This window comes from Etheostoma cragini, chromosome 16 (genome assembly GCF_013103735.1).
Source record: "Etheostoma cragini isolate CJK2018 chromosome 16, CSU_Ecrag_1.0, whole genome shotgun sequence".
Taxonomy (NCBI): Eukaryota; Metazoa; Chordata; class Actinopteri; order Perciformes; family Percidae; genus Etheostoma; species Etheostoma cragini.
Window position 1 is genome coordinate 21,722,026 of NC_048422.1, and position 20,043 is coordinate 21,742,068.

General features: G+C 43.2%; 2 protein-coding genes across 5 annotated transcripts in view; one reads left to right on the forward strand and one right to left on the reverse strand.

Annotated features, from left to right (window-relative positions):
• The window catches only part of lhfpl2a (LHFPL tetraspan subfamily member 2a), a 41,417-nt gene extending 22,626 nt beyond the window's left edge, over nucleotides 1-18,791 (forward strand). For 2 of the 4 annotated variants that reach the window (XM_034896250.1, XM_034896247.1), the window contains 2 exons: nucleotides 8,064-8,882; nucleotides 18,000-18,791. In XM_034896250.1, coding sequence (XP_034752141.1) covers nucleotides 8,468-8,882; nucleotides 18,000-18,262 — 678 coding nt within the window. In that variant the 5' untranslated portion in view covers nucleotides 8,064-8,467 and the 3' untranslated portion in view covers nucleotides 18,263-18,791. Of the gene's footprint in view, nucleotides 1-3,656; nucleotides 3,780-8,063; nucleotides 8,889-17,999 lie in introns of those variants that run through there. The other 2 variants (XM_034896249.1, XM_034896248.1) reach the window with 2 other exon arrangements.
• LOC117959244 (secretory carrier-associated membrane protein 1-like) overlaps nucleotides 6,343-20,043 on the reverse strand; it is a 31,200-nt gene continuing 17,499 nt past the window's right edge. Inside the window, exon 10 of the transcript XR_004659902.1 lies at nucleotides 6,343-6,382. The gene's annotated coding sequence lies outside the window, so the exon portion shown is untranslated. The remainder of the gene's footprint in view (nucleotides 6,383-20,043) is intronic.

Below are 20,043 nucleotides of genomic sequence, written 5' to 3' on the forward strand. Positions count from 1 at the left end.
TGCATTTAGACAGCATTTAACAAAGTTTCTATGTAAAAAACATGTTTATATTTCTCAAAGTATGGTATGGAAAAAGTGACATATTGGTCCTGAACACCCAGCACGACACAGGCTGTGAGCTAAATGCTAAACATCTGTCTCCATGTGCCTGTTGATGGGCTTAACGCAGCCGGGGCCTTGAAGTGGCCAGATGGTCGTAGCTGCTCCCTCTGTGGGATTCAAACTTAGCTCAGGCTTCTCTGATTGCACAAAGAAGCAAATGTATGGCAGAGAAGAATCTCCAACATCCATTCGTCACTCAGGATCTGCTTTCAGACTGCATGTCTGATAGTTAAAATGGGAAGGGTAAACCGTTTGCATCCATATGAAACCATCAGGTATGCTGTCAGATGATCTCCCTGTCTAGACATTTGTTTTGCACTCTAGGTAGTTTGACTAGTATGCAGGTGAGCTGTCATTATTTTCCTCAACTGGAAACTCCATAACTCCTCAAAGCCAAATATTCCATCAGTCTGTCCGTCATTTCCATGTCTTTCCACAGTGAACCCTGCGTAGCCTCTTTAGGGTGGCTGGCGTTGGAGTGATGTAACACTCGGAGAGATTGAAGACACATGGAGATAAAAACCTCATTCAGTTATCTGACGCAAGCCAAAATCAAGTGTGTGGTTCCTGTAGTATGAAATCACTTTCTTGCTGAGTCTGAATCTCCAGGTCACACACAACACCTCACTGATTGCGTTGTTGCTATGCTCATAACTTCGTGTCACATTAAGAACAGCTTTTAGGATTTTTATTTTTCATGTTTAGGCCACTCCCTTCATCGACATCTTACCTAAATGGTCACTTGCATTTCATTTCTTTGACGTGTTATCTGACTGTTATCAGTTCTCCCCCTTTGCTTGGCTTTGCTTTACACTTATCCACTTTTCTCAGATCTACAAGACACTATTGATAAGTCTGACAAGGAAAGATGAATTACCAACCAGGCTCCACCGAGTGCCTTGTCAGATCTGTATGAATGATGATTTAACCTGGCGTGTTTAGGCTACATGTGTGCAGATGTGCTAAGGATCTTTCTCGCTGTCTCCTCTGATCCTCTGCTCTTTGATGTGAGGGCCTGCACTGTGTCGGAGCTCCTCGAGGCTGCTATGGGAAATCTCCCGGAGCATCTTCCTGCTGCACCGCCGGCTTCCCATTAGCCTGTAAGACGATATGTGGTCAGACTCTGTCTGATCTGTATCTGTATCTCCGAATCAACAACATGATCTTTGAGAACATCTGCTCACAGTCAGGTTGGTTTCTGATATCGTTGAGAATATAAACAGGAAGTGCAGTTGAGATGTTTTAGAAGCAACTTGTTGTCGCTAAATCTCTCCCTGGAACTGTTGTTGTCCAATCATAGCTTAGCAACACAGCAGGTGTGTCCTGCTTTGAATTTCTTTCAAGGGTGGTGTCTTTTTGTCATTTTTTGTGATTTGATGAACTTCTGTCTATCACGCCCACCTTATTGTTTTAAACGAACAGTCGCGACCGTCATTCACACATCTAAACCACGGCGGTAGCTTCTCAGCGGATGCTGATTGGTTGAACAGCTGGTGGTTTAGACATGAACGCATTACTTGACGCCTAGTCTCGTATTGCCAGACCCTTCTCCACAGCGCTGTAGTGTTGGGTCTGGTGAGTCTACAGCATTCGAAGATGGGAGAAAAACATGCTGTGGTTCATCTGCATTTCTTTCAACCATTCACAATCGTCTTGGGCAGCGCCGCACGCAGCAACAGCAACTCTGCAAAATAAAATTCCAACACAAAGAAAGCGGAAGGTAACAGGTATCCCGCCGAAAGAAAAGCCATACGGCGGAATTTCCGGCAGCACCTGAATGGTGGAGATGGCATAGAGGGCATAACACATGCTTTTGGTGTGGGAACTCCAGGTTCGATGCTGCAGTCTTGTAGGCTACGTGAAACACCTAAACCTAACAAAATTGCATTGATTGCATCATCTTCGATGGCGTGTCATGTAGTAGGTATGCACTGGAGCTGAAGATCTTTACCCAAACCCAATGGGACCCGACGGTCTTTACTCTATCATTTTACACAGGCTTGGGCTCGCGCTCGTGCTCGGGGTTGCACGGTATATGAGCGGTCAGGTGATATGTTTAAAGAGGTGAAATAGAGGCTGTTGTCTTTTTGGCAATTCTGTTTTGTTTGCAATTTTGTAGGGCTTGGGCCTTGTCAGGCCTAACTTTTTAAGGCCCGAATAGAGGTCTAGTAAGCATCCGCAGATAGACCTACGTCATCTTTTTTTACAATCTTTCCAAAACCAAGGAAGAGCAAAAGTGTAAGGATTGGAATAAACAGTTTGTTTGTTTATCTGCCCCTATGTAAGCTGCAAAGCTAAGCATGCCCAGATAAATCATTTTGAGTTCACAGTTGAACTGTTAATGTGCTCTGCGAGAACAGTACCTAAAGAGTGTGGGGCTTAGCCAACAGTCAGTTGTTTTTTTCCTGAGAAAAGGCATTTTTGTGATATTCTAGACATTTTAGTGTGCCTTTAAAAAAGCCCATTAACCTCTTCCCATCCAATTCACGACAACAGGGTGAGGAAGAGTCACCAGGATTTAGTGAGAAGGGGTCAAAGGAGAGATTTAATTAGGTTCAGGATATATGTATCTGGGTTGAAAGGAAACTGTTACGGCTGAACGTCCATTCAAACTGATAAGAAAGGCTTCTTCCTCAGGCTTTCCACGCTGCCCTCAAGAGCTCCGGCCTATCAGTTTCTCTTCCTGTTTAAGTCGGCCTCTTTTTCCGTCCTCATATGGAACTCATTTTCTCTCCTGTGTAAGGGACTACAACAGTCAGACAAACGCTGTAGCTGACTGCAGTGTTGGCTGATTCCATCCCAGTGCTTTTGTAAGAAATCCTGAGACACTTTGCTCCCATCAGCCAGAAAGGTAATTCATTAGTCAGGCAGTCAACCGTCTGCTCTATCAGTTAGTGGGCATCCAGGCAGCTATCTAATCCTTTAAGTATTTATTAGTGACTGATGACGGATGGAATAGGATGTGTGTGTGTTGTTCATGTATTGGTTATTAGTGTGCACATTTAATAGTTCTTGAGTAAATGTACTTAGTTTCTCTCCACAACTGCTTTAAACACAAAGTAACACTTAAACTGAACACAAGGTAAAGTAGTTATGTAGCACAAAGTGCACTTTTGCTCTTTTAAGTATACTTATATAAATGAATTCAGTCTTAAAGTTTTTAACTAGCCCACTTGCAAGTATACCAACAGTATATGTACTCGCAGGAGGATACTTAATAATGTGTACTTGAGGTTAACACGTTTTTTTGTAAAGGAAGTGAAAATCTAATTCTCATTTGGGCTGATTATAAGATCTTGGCATTGGCTGATTGAAAGTGTGCAGAGAGCAATGAAAACAGAGCGAGAAGGTGAGAGAAACTGAGACCGGGAGAGAGAGAGAGAAAGAAAGAAAGAGGAGAGACCCTCTGCAGCTCCAGCTCCTGTTATTCTAACCCAGATTCAGCACTGAAATATGGCCACCATGTGGACTCTCTCAAGAAGTGTGGCTCCAGTGTCAGGCCCAGCCAATCAGAGGAGACGTGGTGGTCCAGGGAGGAGGGATGTGGGGAGGGTTCGGGAGTTAGGAGTCTGAGAGAAAAAGAGAGGCATTAAAAGTGTGTGAGCAGAGGAGAAGAGTCAGGGCAGAGAAGCCACATCTCCAGGAGAGCTGGACTATCCACAGACCAATGGAGACAGGTTGGTCTTATTGTTCTTAATTATCCTAAACTAATTTCCTCCATTTAACCTACTGAGGGGTGAACACTTGAGTCACGCATTCATATGAACTGTCAGTTGGGTTCCTGGCTGATGTCATAGGATGTAAATATTATGTATACTATGTATATTATGTAGGTCTGAATCACAAGCTCCAGGATGCTGAGCAGATGTGCAGCAGTGCAAGGAAAACCTGGCTATGGACTCCTTTTGTTATTTACCGCTATTATAAGTATTAGAGTCTCTAATTTTCCTTAAATAATAGATGTATTTTGTCCTGCTTTCAAAAGAGCTATAGAATAATACAAAATCAGATGGATGCCCAAATCAAGAACTTTTACTTTTGCTGTATTTTTCATTTAACCAGGTTATGAGAAAAGAAAGTGAGAGTATTTCAGGGGTCTGCATTTCCTTTCCCTAGCTGCAAGGGCTTCCCATTCAAACAGATCCTTGCAAATTATAAATGCTTCCTTTGTTTTAAAATTGCTTGGGTCCTGTAGGACATGAAAGGTATGGGCTGGACATGCAACGGAATCCCCAAAAATAGAAGCTGCATACTTCTCAGTTTGGATAATATTTAACAGAATGAGATACTTAAAAGCTTATCTTCAGCATGTATACCCTACTTAAACTCTCCCCTAAACCACTCATCCAGGTCTAAACAAACACTCTCCATGGTGACGCGTCACTCTGGTTGTGGCATGTCCATAGATATGTAGATTGTTTCCGGTCCCCGGCAGCGTGAAAAGGCGTTTCCTGCTGTTTTGTTGCTGTGATAAGAGAAAGCCTGTGTGGACACTTTAAACAGGAGGTGTGGTAGCAGCAGCAGGGATGGCAGTGTTGGTTGATAAGTGTTTTGGTCCACCCATTTGGTCAAGATTGTAATATCTCAAGAACTATGATCCCCAGACATAGACATTCATGATCCCCAGAGGTTGAGGCCTAATGACTTTGGCGATCCTATGACGTTCCTCCGGCACCACCACTAGGTTAACTGTTGGATACATTGCTGTGAAATTCCGTACAAACATTCAAGTCGCCCTCAGGGTGAATTGTAATAACTCTGGCGACCCCCTGACTTTTCATCAAACCCAATTTTCAAACGTTGAATACTTCGGTTTATGACCAAAAACCTGCAGAACTAATGGCATTCTACAGCACAATACATGCAGTATGCAAGCTCCCACATTTGCACTTGCCGTCATTCGTAATCATTTTAGCCAGCGGTTCATTTTTTTTAACTGTCTGCCTCTGGTCAGCCATTGGATATTCTGAAGAGCTGCAATGCATTTTGAAACAGTTGACTATGTCCTGTACAGTAAGCTTGTGTCTCAAACTCAGAAATTCCTGCTAATGTATGTATGTATGTTTTATTTCTTGCATACACATATATAATATGCAGTTGGAATGCACTTCATATTCAATTTTAAACCATATTAGTATGAATTGTATGTTGGTATGCCATTTTGAGAAGGCCCATTGTCCATTGTTTAATTGAGTGTGAATGTTAATGGTGTTCTGCCGTATCCAATCAGGCATCTTTATTGATCTTTGATATTCTGAATATCATTTTGAGCATCTCCATTAGTTAAGGCTGATGGGAAACGGATGTCCAACTGTGGAGAAGTTCCATTTACTTGGAGGGAGCGTGTGTCAGATGGCAGGGAGTCTAGTAAGTGTGTGCTCGCATTGGGGATTAGGGCTGGGGGTCATTGGGGTGGTGGGTGCAGTCTGAAGCTTGTAAACTCTTCTGTGTATGTAAACCGAGCCTCAAATAATCCTGGGTCTCCCCCCAGGTTACTCAGGGAGTATAAAGGACATCATAAATCCACCTCGAGCCTCACATACTGTATATGGAGTGCCACGCTTCTGTCTATCTTGGGAAACTTCTGTTCAGATAACTGCTCAAATCGGTCTGTCTGGGAACAGCGAGCAGACGTCTGGGATATGTTCTGAAAAGTACCAGGTACATTAATAGAACCAGACCTGTTTTAGACTTTGTTTTAGATCTATTAACCCACATTCAAAGGGGCAGCTTTAGACAAATTTAGAACCACTAGTAGTTACTGTGTAACCAACAGGCATGTGATGCCAAATAAGAAAGGTCAAAGGTTAAGTGTCCAGGTCTTCAAAGCTTTGTATCCCCCCAGCTGGTTTGAATTGTTTCACCTCCAAACTGTTTTCCAACAATATTCCTGTCAGTGAGGAATTAGCCTTCGCAACTGGCCGGCAAATGTTTGACCCTAAAACTCCGGACTGCCCGTTGGTCTGAAATCCTAACGTCAAACATGAGTCTCGTCATAGGACCTCTGGGACTCGAGCTTCAACAGTCTTTTTGTGCGAGGGGGTGGGAGGTTTTTCAAAACTTCCAGCTCGTGAATGTGGGTCTGCATCTGTTCCTGCATCTGTTCATGGTAAGGCAACAAGAACGCTTGTGATTCATAAAATTAATTTGGTCAAAATCCAACGAGGCGGCTGTCTGTGCCTGTTATTACGATCTCATCTGCTTTACACAGTCTAAACATACTCAATGTTAGCACACACACACACACACACACACACACACACACACACACACACACACACTGTACTGTAATAAACCACAGAGCTGGGTCATTTTCTAGAAGAAAGGGTGGAAAAAAAACTGTTGTTCATATCTCTACAGGATGACAAAGATCAAGGTTTGTGTAATGCTCTTGCGCACTCACACACTCGCTGGGATGTGACCACAAGGGATGGCCATGGCCCGCAACCCTCGCTGTAAGGGCACATCGGGGGGGCAGAGTGAGGGAAACCTCGCAGTGCGGGCGGCACACGTGTAAATAGCGGCCCTCAGATCCCTCTGCTGCTCTGCTAAACACTAGTTGGAGAATGACTAACAGACTCCCAGAAGGCAAGGCAGGAAAAAAAACTCAAAGAAAAGAAACAACTGTCAGCTTTGGCCCAGAGCTGTATTAATAACATGAGCACAAAGGCCTGTTTCAGGAAATCCAATGTTTGTGTTTTAATGTATGCGCTCATATTTGTTGATGTCTCTCATAGATAAAATCTCTAACTTTCCATAACTTAAATAGAATGTTAAAAGATTGAAAAGTCAGACATGATGGAAAGGGTATTTGTTGTCTGTTTATTGGAATGCTAACTAGAAAAAGTATCTTTTTTTAATCAGAGACATGTACGTAAGGACTGGACCCTTCATAGCAAATGGTTATACAATGAAAACAAATGTTTGAGAATGCCAGGCTAGCTGTTTTATGTTAATAGCTAATGTTTTTCTGACTCGGTTGCTCGTAATTATTAAATGATATGATGTGAACATGGCCTAACTCCTTAGCAAGAAAACAATTGAGCCTGTTTTCCTTAATATTGAGCAATTAGTTAGCATTTAGGTCAAAGCACCGCTGTGCCTAAGGACAGCCTCACAGAGCTGCTAGCATGGCTGTAGACTCATTAGTCTTGTTGCACTCCATTTCCTAGGTATCACATTCAAACTTAAACAAAGACCTTCTTGACACCATGCAGTTGCAGGATTGCAGTCATCGCTAAGTTCACTTTTATAAAAAAATGAAAAACAAAAGAGATGTTAGTTGTGTATGTCTTGGTGGAAGATGTGTCTTTTTTATGAACTGACATTGTTTGCATCTTCCTCATTGTGCTGTAGCATCACTGACTCAGCTGGGCTGCAGGCCAGGGTTGATGTCACTGAGGTTATCAGCAGCCACGGTATGGCCGGACAGCCGCTGTGTTATCAACCGTTAACTGACCCCAGGTCAGCTTTGTGGGCTGCTTGATGAGAGGCCTCCGGCTTGTTTTTCTCTCTGTGTGCTTCCGCTTCTCATCCCGCTGTTTCCACGTCTATTTTAACACTCCCATCTCCACCTCTAAAACATGAATTGTTGTCCAGTTTTCATCTTTACAATCATGACGATCCACTGGGAGTACAGAACCACGATAAGTGCCCTGATTACAAATCATTGAACATAAACACCCTGAAAACAGAAGAGGCCCACTTCAAATGAAAACGTCTCCACACAACTCATTAACCCTTCTCCTAAAGAGCCACACCAAAAGCCTCCCTTCCTCTTCTCTCTGCTCCTCCTCCACACTTTCCTCATTCTGCTTTTCCAAATATGATGGGGCAGAAACAGAAAAGCTGCACTTCCTCAAATAAAACAAAAAGACTCTTTTTTTATACATGCAGTTACATTTTATACGTGCAATTAAAGCACTCACTCTGTTGTCCTGTGTCTCTGTTTTATCTCTTAGGTGTGTCTGATGTGACGCCAGCAGGCTGGCTCGGGGAACACAACTTCAATACAATGTAGACACCAAAAACCGGACAGAATAAGAGCCTGAAGACTGAGTTGACCGAAGGAGGGTTAGTTCAAAGAGGAGGAAGAACAGCTGTGCTGAAACGACACCGGAAGAAGATAAGAAGTGAAAGGAGCAGAGAGAAAAAGAGGGAAGCAGCAGACTGTGAATCATTGACCAGAACCTTGTGTTTTCAGCGTTGTCACCCCCTCCTCCCCGAGAATTGTTCACTTGCTCTCACATCGCTGCCGGAGAACAATCACAACCACTAGCTCTCGGTCTTTCAAGGGCCTCGCGCTCTACCTGTCCTCTCAGCAGCGTAGAAATCGGAGCAGAGAGAGACTCCAGCCACCGTCAGCATGTGCCATGTCATTGTCACCTGCCGCTCCATGCTGTGGACTCTGCTGAGTATTGTGACCGCGTTTGGAGAGCTCATTGCCTTCATGAGCACTGACTGGCTGGTGGGATTCCCCCGCACACCCGATGCTGTCTTCGGCCCCCATGGGGCCACCACAGCCGGAGAGGCCTACAGGCCCACTTTGGGCATCTACGGCCGCTGTATAAAACTGCCCCACCTGAAGCGTGGAATACTGTGCGGACCGTACGCGATACACTTTGGGGAGATTGCCAGCGGGTTCTGGCAGGCCACTTCTATCTTCCTGGCGGCAGGGATCCTGCTGCTGTGTGCCGTGGCGTTCATCTCGGTCTTCACCATGTGCTTCCAGAGCATCTTGAAGAAAAGCATCTTCAACGTGTGTGGACTGCTGCAAGGGATTGCTGGTGAGATGTGCACATGACACGTATTTAAATTATTTGGTGCATACCACCGATCTTAAGAATGATAACTGCCTGACAAAGACTTACAAAACAGTTGAAGTCTCCATGTAAAACTTATTTCTGTTACATTAGAGATCAATGTAGCTCTTCTTCAGGTACAGAGGTATTAAACAAACTCAGGTTTGTGTCATTCAACAATACAAATAATATAACCGTTTTAATTTTTTAAATATTCACTTATCAGAATCATTTATTTGTCATTATAAATGATTCTGATGAATTAATTTAAAAAAAACACAAAAAAACAACATCTGCCGATAATATCAGCCGGCTGATATATTGCTCGGCTATAATGATCGAAAGGGTGTGTTAGGGTGTCACAGTTGGTAGAGTTTACACGTCTCTCTCCAGTTTTTACTTCTTCACACAATTAGTTTGTCACTTTCCATGTGTACAACACAATGCAACTCTATGAATGTCCTCCGGCAGAGACATATTTAAACAATTATTGTGACACTTTTATGTCTGACTTGGTATAACAACACATTGTACAAACTAGTAATTTTCTACCATAACCTACTTTAGTCCCACTTGGGGGTGTGGCTACAACCACCGTGTCAATACGGACCTTCAAGCAAGACAAAAAAATATTTCAATACTATTTTTCAATGTACTTTACCGCTTGATATACTTCATAATTCCCCGTCTACACCTAGATGAGAAAGATGTGTTTTTGCACACTGACTGTACTGATCTAAAAATAACTAAAGGATCTTAAAGCTAACCTTTAATTGTTTCTCTTCATTCCTGTGGCCTCCACCGTTCATCAAGGTAAATGAAAAGTTCTACTTTCAGCTGAACACAGTCATTACGGGCACCACAACTCCCACCACTAGAACTGTGTGTGATTCTTGTGGAGCCTTCTGTGAACTTTTACCCCAAGCGGTCAGAGGTATAAAACACATTGTGACTTGTTGCCACTCTCAGCAACGTTCACCCAAATGTTTACTTTCTACCAGTCAGCTGGAGCTTTTCTGAATCTTGATTGGCCTAAAAAACGACTTGAACACGCATGCGTATCTCTTGTTTGTGTTTGAAGGGTGTGTATCCAATGGTTGTGTCTGAGGCCAAAGCTCGGGCCTCTTTGACTCAGCGTGGTGAGTTATGGAAGGGAGGAGGCCATGAGATCATGTTAGCTGAACCTCCTCTTTTTTCACAGACTGTTGCTCTCAGCTCTGTGGTGATTATGGCTGTCCTCCCCCACAGTTGTTTATTTGGTACAGGCCCAAACAGAAAGAAGTGGGTGTGCGGTGAAGGACATGCCGAGCAGTAAACCCAGCTCTGCACAAGGCCTGCTGACCTGAGAGCACCCTTAAATCCATAGGGAATTGTGAATGGCTACTGGAACGCTCGCTTGACTCCATAAGTCTTTAACGGCTTAATGTGAAAGGACACAATGGATGTTATTTCCATAATTTTCTAACATTTTATCGGAAGTTTCGCCGGATGCCCCTTATTTTGGCCAGATGTCCCAAATCTTTCGTTTTTGTGCTGACCATTTAAACTCTGGTGAATTTCTGAGGACTATGGTTACCTGATCCTCAGATCTCTGCAGGGTAAATCCAGACAGCTAGCTAGACTATCTGTCCAATCGGAGTTTTCTCTTTAACGACTAAAACAACGTTATTTTTGTGTGTTGATTATGAATTTTAAAGTAATGTATGTCAATGGGAAACCTATTTTGTGATTACAGAACGATTACTGTAGCAAGTCATATTGAAAAGCCAAAGATCTGCACAGGGAGGGTTGTCGGGGGGGTGGATCGATCAAACAACACAGGACTTTCACCCTGGGGATCGCGTCCCACGTGTTGCAGTTTCTTTCTGCGTTACGCTTTTCCTAACCACAACCGTCCCGTTGTTGTCGCCGTGTCCTGCGTGTGGCAGTTCTTTTCCTCATTCTTTTTTTCCTAACCAACTTTCTCGTTGTTGTGGCCGGCGAGCGGCATTTCATTTCCCCCTCGTTGCGTGCCACAGAGGCTGGGGATCGCGTTCCTGCACCCGGGATGGCGTCCCGCATGTTGTTGCCACCGCCCCACTTGTAGCGATTCAGTTCCTCGTCGTTGCGTACCCCCAGAGCAGCCCAGTGTCATGAATGTTCGTGAAATGGTCAAGTTCAAAAAGTGTGACCTGTACACAAATCAATAAATCAAAATAACGTGACCATTTCACGAACTGGCGTGAGACCAGGTTGGCTCTGAACATGTTGAATGTAGAGCAGAGAGTGAATCAGGCTGCAGGAGGGTTTTTACTTGCTGGGACTCTGGGTTTCCATTGGGATCCATTGTTACTGTGTGAATCCAAACAGAGTAGCTCTTTGTTTCAAGCAATCCTTAACTTCAGAGCCACCCTCCAACCCTACAAGCCATAAATAATTAATACTCAACAGATTTTTGGTTGAGTATCCCTCTAAGTACAAGTTTGACCAATTGCTAAGCCACCCCATTCTCCATCTGTCAAGCTTCCCATTCTGTGATAACTGGCAGATTTCCCGCTTGAAAAACAAAAACACTGTATAATTCATAACTTTTGTTCTTAAGTTTTTGCTCAAAATAAATCAAAACTTAACGGAGTACTGAGTGTAGTTCTTACTGGAGAGAAATCCCAAAGTTAGAAGAAGCATTTAGCAAACGCTCTATTGTCAAGTTTTTAGAAATGGTCCTAGCCACACCAATACGCCAACCAATAAACTGTGTTACATAACCTGTACATCTCTCTGTTTACATTTACCATCTATGTAAAGCAATGGGAGTTTGACTAAAGTAATGAAAGTGTGGAAATGCAGCGCTGAGGCTCCTCATTGGGGAGAGGATAAGGATGAGGAAGAGTAAAGGGGGCGAGGGGAGCTTCAAACAAAGACTGAGGAGGTGGGAGGCTTTCTTTCGGGCCTGTGGAGCTAAAGGTCGATAACTTTTCACTCATTCCAACCGCAGGAAGAGATAAGACCCAGAACCTAAAATATAACGGTGTTCACCTTTTTTTCCAACACCCATCAGTCAACCAGCGTGCATGGAAGTCTTCAACGGGGTCTTTTCATCAGGCCTGTATATAATATCACTCTCACTGATACCCAGCGGCAGCACCACACCACACAGATTCTCTGCTAATCACTCTTTCCACTATTCGTGCCGACCCTCCGGTAATGAGAAAACTGAAGCCAGACTGCAGATGTTTGGGGAAGTGATTGACCTCAGATGGGAAGATTGTGATGCTGTTGCCAGAGATGGTCACGTCATTGCACTGGAGTCTCCAAAGCCCATTAACCTAAGCTCCACATACACTGATATCACTTGTACTTTTTTTACTCTTTTGTCCCCTATGACAAAATTTCTGCTGGCCTCAGTGTCTCAGATGCCATTAAACTGACTCAGTTTCAGGTGGTTTTAAGATTTCAGCTGAAGGTAAATACATTGCCTTTTGCTTTATGTAATCGAATGGCTAAAACAGACGATCTTCTGTTGAGGGTCAGTCGGGTACACTTTGTATCCTGCAGGCCCCCTAAAGACGTCTTGCAGACTACCTGTAAGTGAATTTTCTGCACGTTCATTAAAACGCCGGCCTCACTCAACGTCACTCATGTTGAACTTCAGCCAAACAGGATTAGAGACAAGACGCCAAACAAATTCAGCAGTAAAACTGTCTCCCGATTCAGTGTTGAGTGCTTTTATACCTGCCATTAAACCTTTTCTCCAGCCGTGAGTCACAGACCTCATCACAGTGTTAACCGTTGACCGTGACTCAGCCCAAGGCTGGAAGAACTGAGGAAAACAAAACTACTTTTTTCCAGGAATTTAAGCAGCATTACTTATTCTGACATAAGATAGCACGTGTTATGCAAAAGAGTAAAGAACTGATAAGAAAGGGTATTCCCATTTGATAGCTCTTACTGGATATTTGTGTTTAAAGTGGAGGTGTGGCTGGCTCACAATAGCTAACCTGATGTAGAGCAAACATGCAGAATATACGGTTGTATCTATCTGTAATTGTACAATAGGTAGCAACCAATAAATAATTACTTCTTTAATTGGGAAGCTTTCATCAAACAACTGTCCAGCAGCTGCCTCCAGCTGTTTTAATCAAATAAACTCCAACAAACCATGTGCACACTGACTGCCCAGCACCAAGTAGCAGACAGACACAGTAAGAGACTAGTGGTGACCATAGTTGAGCAATTAGCAGCTGAAGAGACAGATTTGTCCCTTCAGGCTTCGGTAGAGACCAAAAAGAGAGCAAAAAAAAAAGATTAAATATTGGACTTACTTCATTGGGTGGAAACAACCACTAATCCAAATGAATGATGCTGTTGCTGTGTCTAAAACACACAACTGTTTACTTTTGTTACAAAAGTTGTTGATGATTTAAAGCTAAAAGTATAATGTCTTAGCCGGAGATCTCAACAGTCGGCTTTAAATGTCAGCGTTGAAAGCTTAAATTGAAGTTAATGTCTGAACTTTGTACAACTGTAAAAATACCTAAAATGTTGTATTTTATATTTGTTTTGAATCAGTTATTTGTGTTCAGAGGTTAGCTTGTACTTGTAAGCATGTGTTTAATTAAGTAGGCTACAATGGTGGAAGAAGTACTATTAAAAGTAGAAATACCAAAGTCTAAAAATAAGTTAAAAAAATTACTGTTACCTCACTTTCTCCCTTCACTTGACTAACTTGTCGTCTCCTTAACCTTTGTGTTGTCTCCCGTCAACCATGTTGTTTTTTCCAAAGTTATTTGACATTTCAAATGTTGATATTTTCAGTGCTTATTTCAAAGAACCATTGTTTTTAACGGGTCAAATTTAACCCCAAAACAACATGAGGGTTAAGGAGGCTGCAGTCAGGGCGGGTCGTTATCATAATTTGGTGGCACCTGGTTAGACACCAAGGTTATAAATGCCAGCCACTTCTCATTGTCTCCCAGTCTGTGACACACTCATCACATGGACACAAACAAAACGAGTTGATTTGTATCTGTGTAAATATGATTTGCTGACAGGTTTGCCATGTCAACATGGAGTGCTGTGTTTACGGATTGTTGCACAAACCCCCAACTGGCCACAAAATTCATTAAATGCATCTCTAAGAACAAACATTAAGAGGTCTGACGAGAACAATCTACAGCCACATTAAATAAGTGCTTTGAGCTACAAGCTAACCATGCTAACAGGCTCACAATAACAGACCGGCTCATGTCAACATGACACGCTCTCAGTTGCCAGTTAATTAAACACACCTGGCTGAAACTAAAGCCCTGGCTCGGATATTTTTTTTAACAATAACAAAACAAAACAATACAACAGCACCACAACTCACTGCCTCTGCAATGTCCATAAGTTGAATCAAAGCCTCTCTAAAACTGAACTTTGTAACCTTTATGAAGATAGGATTTAGTTGAGCTGCTGTTTTTTCGGCATCGTGGGAGGAAAAAATATAGAACTAAAAGAGCACTCGGAGCGTGTAGACCCCTGCAAAGGCATGCTCTTTCTCACAATAATATTGCAATGTGAATTTTCCTGGTCTGGAACTCATTTTTCCAATTATTCCAAATGCCCTATATTGCAATGTTAATGAAAATATAAAATAATTTGTGTATCTGCCACATGATTCGGATCCACTCCAAAATATAACGGGTTCTTCACACTACATGCTGTCACTAAGTTTCATTCAAATATTGGGACAGCAGTTTTTCCGTAACCCTGCTGACAGCTAAACAAACAACCCAACAAAACAGATAAACCCCAACTAAAAACAAACCCTCCTTGGCGGAGGTACAAAATATAACATATACACACTGTATATATTCAGTATATTGTTTTGACAATGTATATCGTCATATTTTCCAGCCCTGTCTTCATCTTCTTGACTGAAAATATGTAGGCCTACTGCTTTTCCTTATACAAACGTTCTAGATAATTAAATGTTTCGGGGTTTTGGATTGTTGGTTGGACAAAACAAGACATCCAAAGACATCGTCTTGGGCTGTAAGAAATGAAAAGTGATGAGCATTTTTTGCTGTTTTACAGACCAAACAATAATTGATAAATAGAGAAACAGTTGCCAGTAATTCCCTTTGCCCGCTCGCTGTCTCTTCTCATTACTTTCTTTGTGTGGATCCCAGCTCTTCTTTTTTCCTGGAAAGGAGAAGGGCGGCCAGATTTCTTGGAGCTGAGCGCAGACCTGCTGTGGGTAGAGGCTGTGGGAGCAGAGGTTAGGGGGGAGGAGGAGGAGGAGGAGGAGGAGGGGTGGGTGGTGGTGGCAGGGAGGCAGCTATCAGACATGGTGGAGAAATGACAGCTTGAAAGTTTAAAGAGACAAGAGCCAGTGCAGAGGGAATAGTAAGGCTGCAAGGGTGGAGTGCTGTGGGATATTAGGTTAGAAGGTCCAGCATGAAGGGGGGGAGGGGGCGCGCGCGTGTGTGTGTGTGTGTGCGCGTGTGTGTGTGTGTGTGTGTGTGTTTGTGTGTGTGTGTGTGTGTGTGTGTGTGTGTGTGTGTGTGTGTATACCTTCAATCCATCACTGGAGCCGGTCTGGATGTCAGGGCGATGCAGCAACATGTGGAAAGAATTTATGACCTAGTTTTCATTTCCTTGTTTAATATGATATTGGGTGCTTTAAGAGGGAGAGAGAGAGAGAATAGGAGGGGAAAGAAAGGAAGCAGAGAGAGGGAAAGGGAGATTAGAAGAGCAAGACAGTTTCACCTCCACATTTGTTTTTACAAAGCAAAGCAGCTGCTCGTCGAAGGAGAGCTGAAATTCTCATTCCCAATCTGGTTCATTTGTCTGAAAGTGCATTATTGTAGATGTTTCCTCCTGAGCTTTGATTGGTGGCAGACCCCTTGTCCGGCCAGCTGACTGTTGAAGATCAGTGTGTGTCAGGAGTGGTATTAGGTGTTGAAGCCAAGTCATGGAAGTGGAAGTAGGTCACTGTGAGACAGGAAGTGACTCCGTCCTTCCACCAAGATGCAGGACGCCGGGGATTCAGAGCGCGGCTGCCTCTTTCCTGTTGTTCTCCGCTCTCTGTTGTGCACTGACCTGACAGGCATGTGTGTCAAGATTCAGGTTTAGGTCTCTCTTTCCTGCCTTGGCAGTTGCCATACCGGAGACCTTGCTTTGATTATCTTCAGTCTTCTGTCGTCAGGAAATCATTTCTGCCTGGCGTAACATTAATTTGGGTCCTGATGGGATGCTTTGGATGCCATGATGGCACTGAAGGCAGGAAATGTTTTGGGACTGGAGAATGTTGGCGGTCACAAAGATGATTTGCTGCAGTCATCCCTCACAAACTAAAGCCCGTTTGATGCGCTGTGGTTTGAAGATGGTGATGTTTGTCAGTTGTTGACAGTGGTTCAGAGGAAGATGAAGGTAGTTTGCGTTCATTTGAAAATTGCTCAGCCTTAAAGCCCTTTGGCAAAAAATAACATTAACATGCTGCTTCTGTCTGATCTTCACAGTCTGGATGTGAAAGTGCTGTGTTGAGAAGCTGACTAAAGAAATTTCCTTTTTCCTTTCTTTTTAATCAGAATACATGCATTATTTACTAGGAATCTGAAACACATAAAACTGTAAAAGTCGAATATAGGACTAAAATTTCAGTGAGAAGTTTTGCACAGTATAACCTTTATTTTAATTTGACAACTATATTAACGTATAACCAGGATCTACAGGATATCTTAAACAGTGAAATCCTTTGCACACATTTAACAGTTACCAGCAGGTTAAGAGGTGAGATGCAAACAACAGTGATGTCAACTTATCCACTTCTGTGTAAAACCTGGATTCAACGCAGCTAAATAATAAAAAAAGAAGTTCAGGGATTCAACTTATGGCGTGAGAATCGATAAAGCAGTTATCTCATATGAACAGCAGACAATGTCCGACATGTCAAGTGTGGACATTGTCCTATTTTTTCCTTTCTCACTTGTAGCACACAACAGATTGTCCTTGTCTGACACGCTCTCACCTACTTGAAATGTCAGAACTTCTGTTGTTTGTTGACTGAAGTTCCCGAATCCTGTCATCCCTCCAGTTAGACAGTTTGGTTGCTGTCTTCACGCTCGGATGTTTGTTTGTTTCCGGTTTTGGTTACAGACGTCATGGACAGATCCTTCTCAGCTGCTGCACTCACCCTCTGCCACGCTCTCCCCGACCACATCAAACAGTCAAGCACCCTACCATCCTTCAAACAGGCCCTCAAAACTCACCTCTTCCAACTTGCTTTTTCCTGTTAACAGACTTTCCCAGTTTTCCCTTTTTTTTCTTTGCCCACCTCTCATAGCTTTTGTCAGTTCGTAAACCCAAACTGTGAAGCGAGGAGTAGAGTGTTTAGAAAAGCGCTAGAAAAAATAAATGTATTACTATTTATTATCATTATGAACCATGTCCACTCGCTTGCTGTGAATTCTCCGGACAATGACCGGGTCTACTCATACACGGGCTCGATCGGACATTACAAAGGCTTTGCACTAGGGAGCAGGCAGGGCAAAATCTCCGGTCCAACTGATTCGGACATTTGCGTTCTCACAGCTCCAGCGGTAAATGTCGAGACAATTTCAGGTTTGCCGTGAATGAGAGGGGCTTGAATTATCTGCGTTTAGATGGCAGCCATACTAACTAGTGGTCGAAAACTCCCCATGGTACTATTAAAGTCCCTAGTATATTTGGCAAAAAATGAAAAATTAACTGAAGATGAATAGAAATAAACCAATTAGCAGATATTGAGTACAGATTTCAGTGTCAAATCTAAAGTCAAGAATGCTCTCCAGTATGTTGAATGGCACACTCATATTGCTGTGTATATTGTTTTTCAATAAACTACCATTTATCATCATCATCACTTTATGTATAAAGCGCTTTCACATCAGCAGTAGCTGAACAAAGTGCTGTACATGAAGGCAGCAAACATAGCAGTCACAATGTCATAAAAATAATAAACTGGGGGTGAAGATCTACCCAATAACACTATATAAAAACAGATAAGATCAAGTCTTAGTTTGGGTTGAAAGCCAAAGTGTAGAAGTGAGTTTTAAGTTAGTTAACGACGTTCCTTCTGTTTGTTTCCCCTTCTCGCAGGTCTGTTCCTGATCCTTGGTCTGATGTTGTACCCCGCTGGCTGGGGTTCAGACAAGGTCCAGCTGTACTGCGGCCCCGACGCAGCTCCGTACCGGGCCGGGCTCTGCTCCATGGGCTGGGCCTTCTACACCGCCATGGGTGGCACCGTTCTCACCTTCATTTGCGCTGTCTTCTCCGCACAGGCCGAGATAGCCACCTCCAGCGACAAGGTCCAGGAGGAGATCGAGGAGGGGAAAAGCCTCATCTGCCTCCTCTGAGGCCCACATACTTTTGTCCTGTTGGGAAAAGCAGAAGAAGAAGAAGAAGAAGAAGAAGAAGAAGAAGAAGAAGAAGATCTGGACTGGCCTGTGAAATAGAGGCCCGTGCATCGTTTACCACTAAAACTGAGTGTTTGTCTGTAGCTGTTTTTGCGTTTATGTGGGAGAAATCTACAAGTGCCAAGTTTTTTCTCAGTGTTTGTCCTCGTCTTTCAGCAACGAGAGGTGCTGTGTCTGTTATTGTATTCATGTTTAACAATGTGGACGCCCAGAGAGGCTTTGTCTGTCACCACGTGTTCTGTAAATAAGTGTGATTATATATATTTTGTACATAGTTATGATGATCGTAGAATGATTGGTCAGCTTGATCCAGGCTGGGCTGATGATGTCACTCTTGCCTTAAAACACTGGTGTTTTTGTCACCAGACTACAACCAGCAAGCCTGGATCTGGTAACTGTTTGCCACGTGTGAGTATAAGCTCAACAAGGGAACCACTACTCAGTCAGAATAAACTACTAACGGAACAAATGGCTTCAGCTTTTTAAAGCTTACAGAATGTACTGTCATTTGAATGATTTATGTGTGTGCAGACCCTTGAAATGTATCGACGGAAATTGTTCTCCACACGAACTGCGCCAAGATGCGCAGAGGAAGCTCTTTGGTGCCTTTTTGTTTGTCCTCTCTTGGCAAAAATCCTGAAATGAAGTGAGCTTAATCCTAGCCTGAGCTGAGAGCTGACCTGTGAAGGGTCTAGGTCTGGTCCTCATTCAGCAGCCATGCTGTAATTTGGGCACAAGGACATGGACAATGAATGCTGAGGACACATACAGTACATTGCTGTTAGTATTGTCTGGTTTCAGGGAGTCTGCCGAGTTGTAGAAAGTGTCCTATCTGTTGCCATCTGTTTCTACCAAAAGAATAAAGAGAAGGGAGAAAAAGGTTTGGTTTTTATCCAGTGGAAGCTTCACTGTGGCGAAGTAGAGGAGAGGAGGGAGGAATAAGAGGAGGGTGGAGATGCAGCAAGTGGAGCACCCAGCTTGGTGCTGAGACCTCGGTTTGGCCCTTGAGGTGGGGGTGGGTACCTTTTCCAGCCAGCGGGTGATCAGTTTTTCCACTGATTCAGAATGTGTGTGTGTGTGTGTGTGTGTGTGTGTGTGTGTGTGTGTATGTGTGTTTGTGTGTGTTTGTGTGTGTGTGTGTCTGCCTCATATTCAGCTAAGTACATTTACTTAAGTACCTAAGTACTTAAGTACAATTTTGATGTATTTGTACTTTAATTGAATATTTCCATTTAATGCTACTTCTTCTCTGCCATTTCAGACGTCTTACAGTACCATTATACTTTAAAGGGTTAACTGCTCCTCAGATCTCTGCAGGGTAAACCCAGACAGCTAACAAGACTATCTGTCCAATCTGAGTTTTCTTTTACAACTAAAACAACTTTTGAACGTACACGTTCCACCAAAACAAGTTCCTACCTGAGGCTATTTTGCAGAGCCAACCGCAAGGTTGCCCAGGACGATTGTGATTGGTTTAAAGAAATGACAATGAACCGGAACACATTTTTCTTCCATCGAAGAATACTGTGTGGACTAGCCTGACCCTCCTCCGCAGCACTTTGGAGGAAGGTCGGACAATGAGACTTGTGTCCACCTGACACCTAATGTTCTCTCTCTTTTAGCTCCGTTTTTGGTCTCTGCCAACGCCTGAGGGAAACATCTGTCCCTTTAGCTGTTGGGTGCTCCACTGTGTTCACCATCTAGTCTCTAACGATGTCTGT